General features: G+C 56.6%; 1 protein-coding gene across 2 annotated transcripts; it reads left to right on the top strand.

The window, feature by feature from the left end:
• Nucleotides 1-499: 499 nt before the first annotated feature.
• MZT2B (mitotic spindle organizing protein 2B) lies at nucleotides 500-6,574 on the top strand (the record flags this gene model as incomplete). 2 transcript variants are annotated; one of them, XM_080717632.1, is made up of 4 exons in its annotated part: nucleotides 500-666; nucleotides 836-984; nucleotides 1,600-1,779; nucleotides 6,420-6,574. In XM_080717632.1, the coding sequence occupies 4 exons, from the start codon at nucleotides 500-502 to the stop codon at nucleotides 6,572-6,574; spliced, it is 651 nt and encodes a 216-aa protein (XP_080573758.1). The 2 variants fall into 2 exon arrangements, with proteins under 2 accessions (XP_080573758.1, XP_080573759.1); XM_080717633.1 differs by lacking the exon at nucleotides 1,600-1,779.
• Nucleotides 6,575-9,261: the final 2,687 nt, after the last annotated feature.

Genomic DNA, 9,261 nt, shown 5'->3' with positions numbered 1-9,261 from the left:
GGCCGCTGTCTCCCAAGGCGCATGTGCAGAGTGAAGGTGGGGGGCCTTTGTGGAAGGCGCGTGCGTAGTAGTGGCATCCAAGCCCAAAGTGATGGCCTTCCCCCCGCTGGTACTGAGGTACTGCGCGTGCGCACCAGCAGGGGCGATTTTTAGAGGCCTCAGGGCACGCCCCCTCCTGAACCGACGCGGGATAGACAATAACCAATGACGTTGCACGCCCTTCATCCCGTAGCCACTGATTGGTCCATTATAGGGCAGGCACTGCGCCGCGCGCTATTACTTGAGTGCGCATGCCCAAAGCAACCAATCAGGGAAGCCCCGAAGGCCGGGGCTTGGGTCTCTGCGTTCCCCTAGGGCATCCCCACGCCTCACTTCCCGGCGCACCGGAGGCGCTCCGTAGAGTGACGGCGTGACCGGCCCCGGCGCCCGCCGCCCGCCTGCGGCTGCCTCTTGGCTCACAGAGGCGGCAGAGAGGCCGGGCCCCTTCTCCGCAGCGCCGATGGCGGCGACGGGCGGCGGCCCGGGACTCGCGGCCTCCGCGGGTCTAGAGGCGGCAACTCTGCAGAAGCTCGCACTGCGGCGGAAGAAGGTGCTGAGCGCCGAGGAGACCGAGCTGTACGAGCTGGCGCAGGCGGCCGGGGCCGCCATGGACCCCGACGTGTTCAAGTGAGCGGCCGCGGGTGGGGGCTTGGCGCTCGGCGGGCCCCAGACACCCCTGCCCTCCGCCTCCTCCCGGCCCAGGCCGCGGGTGTAGACTAGCCCCCGCCGGCGTGGCCCTGGAGTCCCGACGCGGCGGCGGGGAGGGCTCACGGCGCATCGCATTTGTTCTTCCCAGGATCTTGGTGGACCTACTGAATCTGAACGTGGCCCCAATCGCCGTCTTCCAGACGCTCAAGTCCATGTGCGCCGGGCAGCGGCTGGCGAGCGAGCCCCAGGACCCTGCAGCCGTGGCTCTGCCCATGTCGAGCGTGCCCGAGACCCGAGGTCAGAGCCGGCCCGTGCTCTCCGCCCCAGGGGCCGGGATGGCAGGGCACAGCCTGGCTTGGCCCTGAGTGGCCTGGGCTGCAGTCTCTTCTCGGGGGCCCCAGGGTGGCGCTGGGGCTCCTGTGGCCCAGCTTCTTCCCAATTCTCGCAGTCCACAAGCACGGGAATTAGGACGGTGTTGGTCCCTGCCCTCCGGCATTACAGGCTCCTGAGGGGACAGGGCAGACTTAACCTCACCCATACCCCACCCTGCTCAGGTTCTGTGCAGCGGTCTGGCCAGCCAGCTTCCTTCCTAGGATTTCCTTCCTTAGAGTAGAGCCCAAGAGGCAGAGCCTGAGGTGCTCAGGTCTGGAGGGCTCCTCCCTCTCCCAGCATCAGGGCAGGAGGGGCAGATGAAGCTGGTGTTGACGTCGTGTGAGTTGGAGCCTGCGTCTCCCCAGCAGGTCCTGGCCAGCTCCTTCCTTCAAAGCCCTCAGACAGGACCGGGCCCCTTTGGGGAGGAGTGCCAGGGCCCTGGGGACCCAAGCCCCTGCTCTGAGAGGCCCAGGGCCCTGGTGCCCGGGCATCCTCACTGACCCAGCCTCTGCTCTCTTTGTGTCTCTCTCTGACCTCCAGAGGCCTCCTTTCTCTCTGCCAGGAGCAGTAGCCCCCCTGCAAGGCCCTCCTTTTCCTCTGCCCTGCGGCCTGCGGCCTCTCCGGTTCTGCTCCACGGCCCAGCTGCCACGTACTCGCCTCTCTCTCCAGGGCCCCCTGCTTCCCTCCAGTTCTCTTGCTGCCTGTTCTCTCCTTTTGCAGGTTGCGTTTCTTGGCTTATCTCTGGGGGTTGGTGCTTGGCTTATCTCTTGTTCCCAAGGAAACTACCGGTGGTGCCCAGGAGGGCAGAGCCGCTTTGAGCTAACAGGGCATAGCTTTGCAGACATCCCTGCCACACAGCTTAAAGCCACGCCCCTCTTTCTGGCTCAGTGCACTAAAGCACAGTGTTTCTACAATGTGTAGTCAGGCCGGTGTGAGGGGGATGGGCCAACATTCTTACAGCCTAGGAGGCTGAGACAGGAGGCTTGCAGATTCAAAATCAGCCTCAGCAACTTAGTATAGCACTCTGCAACTTAGACCCAATTTCAAAATAGGAAATAAAATTGGGCTGGGGGTGGCCTGGACCCTGGGTTCAATCTCTTAAAAAGAAAAAAACTAGGTGTGATGGTACATGCCTGTAATCCCAGTAGTTGAGAGGCTGAAACAAGAGGATTACAGACCTAGGCGTGTCATCTGGAGGTAGAATGCCCCTAGGTTCAGTCCTCTCCTCTTTCTCTCTCTCTCTCTCTCTCTCTCTCTCTCTCTCTCTCTCTCACACACACACACACACACACACAGACATATATACTTGTCCTTCCCTTTTTTTTGGCACTGAGAATTGAACCCAGGGGCACTTTACCTCTGAACTACACCCCCAGTGCCCCTTTATATGGAACTGGAGATTGAACCCAGGGACATTCTACCTCCGAGCTACACCCCCCAGACCTATCTTTTTATTCTTTATTTTGAAATAGGGTGTCACTAAATTGCAGAGTAGCTGAGGCTGGCTGCGAACCCGCGATCCTCCTGTCTTAGCCTCCCAAGTACTGGCATTATAAGCATGCACCACTTCGCCCGGCTCCCTTTTTTATTTTGAGACAAAGTCTTGCTAAGTTGCCGAGGGTCTCACTAAGTTGCTGAGACTGGCCTAGAACCTGTGATCTTCCTATCTCAGCCTCCCAACTTGTGGGGGTTACAGGTGTGTGCCATTGTGCCTACACCCAGCTATTCTTGTCCCTTAAGCCACCCCCGGCCACTGAGTCCTCTCTTCTGCCAGGGAGGGGCTGGTCAGGGTAGGGTGTCGCCAGGTGTGGCTGCAGCACCCTCTCCCCACCACTGTGCTGGCCAGGCCTCCCTCTGCAGCCTCTTGAGGCCAAGAGGCAGCCCCAGCCAGGAGAGCGGGCTCCAGGGCCAGGTCACGCTGTCACTCAAACCCTGAACATTTCTGGGCACCTCTCATGTGGCAGGCAGTGTGTTAGGTGTAGGGATGCCCTAGCGGAAAACAGACCCACTCCTTCGCAGTCGGGGCTTCTGTCCTCTTTTTTTTTTTTTTCCCCATCCTGGGGATGGAACCCAGGGGCATTCTACCTCCAAGCTACACCCCAACCTTATTTTTTATTCTTTATTTTGAAATAGGGTCTCACTTGAGTTGCCAAGGGCCTAAGTAGCTGAGGCTGTGTGCGAACTGCAGTCCTCCGGTTTCAGCCTACCAAATGCTGGGATTACAAGCGTGCACCACCACGCCCAGCTTCTGTCCCCTTTCTACTTCCCTGTCACCTCTCAGGTTCCAGAGGGCCCTGGTACTGTCGGGGCTGGGGGTAGGTGACCAGCTGGCTTGTGCGTCTCCCTGCCACTGCTGTGTGGTGAGCTGGGCTGACCCACACCTATCATGTGCACATCTGGGCTCCGAAATGGGCCCATGGCTGTGGACAGTCTCACATTCCCGAGCTGGCCTGTGGAGAGACTGTGACCCTGCAGAAGGGTGCCTGCGTGCTGTGGCGATGCTGCGGGGTGAGGGGACCCATCCACCCACAGGTTAGACCCGTGCCTGGGTCACGGGTCGCCAGGAGACTGAGGGGCCCCAACTTCACCCTGTCCCCGGCTCCTGCCCGCTCCCTCCATGGCTCAGGGTAGATTGTTGCTACCACTTCATTGGATCAAGCGTGCGTGAGCTCTGAGTGTGAACGGAGCCCAGGGACCTGAGGCAGGAAGAGAGGACATGCCCTCCACCCCAAGTATGGCACCTGTCACCCCTCACCCCACCAGGCGGCCGAGGTCCCTGGCTTTGAGGACAGGGGCTGTCCTATCCTGCAGAAATCTGGGGAGTTTCCAAGTCAGGATTCGGGCACGTGGGAAGGGGCTGGAGGAGCCCAGTCTCCAGCATCGTAGACTCAAGTGCCTGTCTGAGACACCGCTTCTTGTGACAGGCAGCAAAACAAAGTGGTTCGTGGGCCTGAGACGCCCCAAGGCACCTTGCCAAGAACAGCTCAGCATCCCCAGCTGGGTGGGCGTGGTGGCACACTCTGATCCCAGAGCTCTAATCACAGAACTCCCAGGGAGGCTGACCCTGGAGGATCACAGATTCAAGGACAACCTTAGCAAGTAGTGAGATTCTCAGCAACCTGCCAGACCCTGTTTCAGAAATAAAAATAAGAGCCGGGCGTGGTGGTGCAGGCTTGTAATTCCAGATTTGGGAGGCTGAGACCAGAGGATCATGGTTCACAGACAGCCTCAGCTATTTAGTGAGGCCCATTGCAACTCAGTGAGGCCCTGTTTCTAAATAAAGAATAAAAAATAGGGCTGGGGGAATGCTTAAAAAGTCCAACAGTGAAAGTTACCCTCTAAGGAGCCCACTGGCTCATGCAGCCCCTAATTTGCAGTTTTTTTGTTCTCGGGATGTTTTTATGTTGCCTTGTTTCTCCTTGGTGAAGGTAACCCGAGGACTTAGCAAGCTGCACGGTGGCTAGCGCTTTCTTTTAAAGGGAAAGCTCCTCCTGGGCTCTGGGTTTTACTGCATCAGCAAGACTGAAAAGCCTCCAAGGACAAGCTGTGCCCCAACATGAGAGCTCTTTCACTCTGGCCCAGCAAGGCTGCCCGCAGGCTCCGCCCAAGCCTGTGTCCCCTGCTTGAGCCACGCGCCATGTTCCCCTGTTCTCCCCATCCCATTTTCTCCTTCTGAGAGCAGCGTCCCAATTGCTCTGTGGGCTGGCCGGGAGCACGTCTTTCCCAGAGGATCCAACCTAAGCCTGGCCTTCAGACACTCCCACTCATCACCAGGCTGAAGTCCTTGCCTGAAATACTGTGAGCAAAATACTGAAATACTGTGAGCAAACGCATAGAAACGAGCTCCGCCGGCAGCCAGGTTCCTGGACCTCACAAAGTCCAGAGGCTGTAGCCTCCTGGGGATGAGTCTAGTGCCCTGCTCGAGTCTCCAGACCTCTGTACTCCCCCAGCCCAGTAACACTGCCATAGCGCTTCCTTCTTGGCAATCCAGCTGACCTCACGCAACCACGGGCTGGGGCCATCCCCAACAGGAGCTGCTCGGCTGCCACTTACGGAACAACTCCAGCTGGGTTTGGCCATTTGATCACGGTCTGCCCTGGTGTGTGTGTGTGTGCGTGCGCACAGGAGTGAGTGGGGGACAGCCCAGGGGCATTCTACCTCCAGGCTATACCCCCAGGGTTTTTTTTTTTTTTTTTTTTTTTTTTTTTTTTTTAGTACTGAGGATGGAACCCAGGGGTATTCTACCTCCAAGCTACACCCACAGCCCTATTTTTATTCTTTATTTTTTAAAACAGGGTCTCACTAAGTAGCTGAGGCTGTCCACAAATTGTGATCCTTTAGTCTCAGCCTCCCAAATCCTGGGATTACAAGTGTGCGCCACCACGCTTGGCTAGGACAGTGACTTTGAGGCCACCCTGGGCAACCTAGATACCCTGTTTCTCTCCCTCCCCTCTCTTTTTCCCCTTTCTGGGAGGGGAGGATTAAACACAAGGGTGTTCTCCTTCTGAGCTGTACCCCAGTCCTAGTTTATATTTGTGGTACTGGGATTGAACCCAGGGGCATTCTACCTCTGAGCTACACCTCCAGCCCTATTTTATTTTTATGTTTTGAAACAGTCTTGCTAGGTTACTGGGAGTGTCACTACTAGGTGAGGCTGTCCTCAAACCTGTGCTCTTCCTGTCTTGAACTCACGACTATTGGGATTATAGGAGTGCGCACCACACTCAGTTCTGTTTTATTTTGAAATGGTTTCCTACTAAGTTACTAAACGCCAACCTCAAAACCGATGATTTTGTCTCAGACTCCCAGGTAGAAGTTTATAGGTCTGTGCTACGGCCCCCAGCTGAGACTTTCAGAATTTAAAAAAAGGGGAGGGCCATGAGTGTAGCTCAGGTCCCTGGGTTCAGTCCCCAGCGTCACACACAAAAATAAGGCTTGGCCGCTGTGTTAAAACAAGTAGTAGAAACAAGTATAGAAGCCACCCCTGGAATCAGAAACCGGCCCTTAGCAGTTGTGGCCTGTGAGGTCAGTGAGGCCCTCCTGACATCTGCCATGGGGAAGGTCCCATGAGCGGTCCAGGGCAGATGGCCAGCTGGGCCATACCTCTCCCAGCTCCGGGCTCATGCTTTCAGGACATCCTGCTGCCCCTGGGGCATCTGGAGCCCCCTGTGTGCTGGCAAGGGATTTCCTGGGACGTGCTGGCTGAGGCAGTTCTGAGCTGCGAGGCTCTGGGCTGAGGTGGGTGCCCAGACGAAACACTTGGTGGGTCTGTGCAGATGTGTACCCTGCTGGGAGCACAGGACTAGTGTACAGAGACTAGGGAGCCCCATACCTGACAGCTGTGTTCTGTGTCTTCTTAGGGAGAAACAAGGGTGGGCCTGGTCTTGGTGGAGCACCTGCCCTGGCAGAACGTGGTAGCCGGGAAGGATCCAGCCAGAGGATACCCCGCCAGCCCAGTGCCACCAGGCTGCCCAAGGGGGGCGGGCCTGCGAAGAGTGCCTCGCGGAGCACGTAGGACAGCGCAGGTGGCCTCCCCCACCTCCTCCCAGCAGGACGCGAGCCGCTTCTCCTGCTAAACCCTTCGGAAAAGTTCTCACTTTCTGGATGTATTAAAGGCAGAGGTTTCGAATGAGTTGTGTGCCGGTCCTAGTTACACTATAGCCCAACTAAGCCAGGGACTCGAGCCAGTCACCGCCTCTTGACCTGGTTTTCCAGCCTGAGAAACAAAGTGTGATGGCAGGTTTGTTGTTATCTCATTGCGGCCGGCCCCCTATGAGCAGCACAGCAGTCTGCCTGGCCTGGTACAGAAATGTTCATCGTAAACAGCTTGAAGCCAGCTGTGCTCGTTGCAGAAATTCTCTGGAATAACTGGCCCAACTGTGTGCCAGTCAGTGATGGGAGGAAATCCCTAAGCAAGTTACAGCCGCACACGGCATTTCCACCTGCAGCACGGCCTCCACAGCTGACGGCCTGTTAGGCCTGTGCGACGTACGGCCTACTGGGGGAGTTGCCTGGACGCGTGGCCTTCCGTTTAGCACCTTTCCTACCACATCCCCTGCTCTCCCTCCACTAATCCCTATGACTCTCTCTTCTTTCAGGAGACCCGTTGGTCTGCCCTGCGTAACTCGTGCACCTACGCTAGTTAAGTCCTGATAAACCCACTTGAGAGGTTAGTGACGCCGAGCCCGTGAGCAGGCCCAGCAGGATCATGGTGTGTCATTGGGTCCATCAGCGGTATCAGAAGCAGGATGCCTAGAGAAGCCTCATCTTGCTTTTCCTTTTAGGAATCTTTATCCCCCTGTGGGGTGTCCAGGGACCGGCAGCCACTGTCCACGTCCGTTCTGGGCTGGAACCACTTTCATGTGGGAATGGTGGACCTGTGGCTTGACACTTGCAACTTTAAGGGCTGAGAGTGGTAAGAATAACTTGATATGGTCCCTCCCACCTGGGGTCTAGGCTACCCTGCACTGGTACCCTGCACTGGGACTTTTACGTAAACCCAGTCTCCCGGACTCCAGGAGGGGACACTTTTAAATGTTCAGCAGTCTCTTTGGCAGTGTTAGCTCTGCCTTTAAGAATCACTGGAGGTGAGTCTCCCCAGACTTTTGGAGGTGCCCTGATTCCCTTGGGAATAATGGGGAGCCCTGCACTTGCAGGGACTACAATGCACCCTAAATGGTATAAATGGTAGAATCGCCAGGGAAAGCCTTTTCTTGGCAGCGTCCTAAGCACTGGGATTCCGAGCGTGTGCCACCGTGCCTGGCTCTCTCCGGGTTTCTTTACTGGGAGCAATGGGTGCTCTGCAGGGATTTTTGTCTTTTGATATGAGGCGCTCTCCCCAGCGAAGCTTCAAGGGGGATTGGATGTTGCTTCTGTCTTACCTTGTGGCACCCGGCTTTAATGCTACTGCTCTTGTTGGGTGGCCTCTTGCAAGGCCGACCTCCCCTTGTATATCCCAGACTCCGGGAAGCCCTTGGGTCCCAGTCCATGTTAGTGGAGGTGTCTTTGGTCCTTCCCTGATGAGCCTCCATTCCAGGTGGATTTCTACTGGCGGCTCAGGCAGGGAGCCCAAGCTGGCCATGGGGCCTGAGTGCCACACCTGCCTGCCATGTCTAGAGCAGGCAAGACGGTCACGCACCAGCAGACAGTGTGAGTGCCTTGAAGGAGGGAGCCGAGCCGAGGCGCAGGCCCTGCACTTGCCGTGTGCGGCGCCACCTGCGCAGCGGAGGGATCTCCACAGCCCGCCTACTGTTGGCAAAGCCGAGCCCCACAGCAGTGACCTTCATTCACAAACCTTTCGTTTCCTCATCCCGCAGTGTCTTGCGCCTGCAGAGGAACTGGAGGAGCACAGCCCGCCCTTCCCTGAGGCGGCCCGCCCCCCAGCACAGCCTTCCTGCAGGCCCCGGTGCCTACCGACCACGGTTGGCTCCAGGTCCACGAACACCGCTCTGGGCACGTGCTTGCCAGCCCCGGTCTCGCTGAAGAACGTGTTGAACGAGTCGTCCCCGCCACCGATGGTCTTGTCACTTGGCATCTGGCCGTCGGGTTGAATGCCATGTTCCAGGCAGTACAGCTCCCAGCAGGCGTTGCCGATCTGGACGCCCGCCTGCCCCATGTGGATAGAGATGCACTCGCGCTGGAACCAGAACACGAGTGTGAGGCGGGGCCACCTCACGGCCATGCAAACTGTGCAAATGCAGATGAGACTTTTGGCATAAATCAACATCTGTAATGTATGTTGGTTTCTAAAGTATTCCCATACACAGTATCCTACAAATTCCCAATGACCATTTAGCATTAAAACACCTGCCCAAAGCTGGGCGTGGTGGCATAAGCTTGTCATCCCAGCATTCGGGAGGCTAAGACAAGAGGATCACGGTTCACGGCCAGCCTCAGCTACTTAGTGAGGCCCTCTGCAACTCAGTGAGACCCTGTTTCAAAATAAAGAATAAAAAATAGGGCAGGGGGTGTAGCTCGGAGGTTGAATGCCCTTGGGTCCCATCCCCAGAGCCGCAAAAAAAAACAAAAAAAACAACAAAAAAAAAAACTGCCTACCCAACATGGATACATATATAGTTAAGCTATTTTTTATTTTATTTTTGTGGTACTGAGGATGGAACACGGGCATCCTACTTCTGAATTACACCACCCAGTCCAATTTTTTTTTTTTATTCTCTATTTTTGAAACAGGATTTCACTGAG

Source organism: Muscardinus avellanarius (assembly GCF_963383645.1).
Source record: "Muscardinus avellanarius genome assembly, chromosome: 21".
In the NCBI taxonomy this organism is placed as follows: domain Eukaryota; kingdom Metazoa; phylum Chordata; class Mammalia; order Rodentia; family Gliridae; genus Muscardinus; species Muscardinus avellanarius.
Note: the sequence above shows the minus strand (reverse complement) of the source record. Positions and strands in the feature narration are given on the sequence as shown.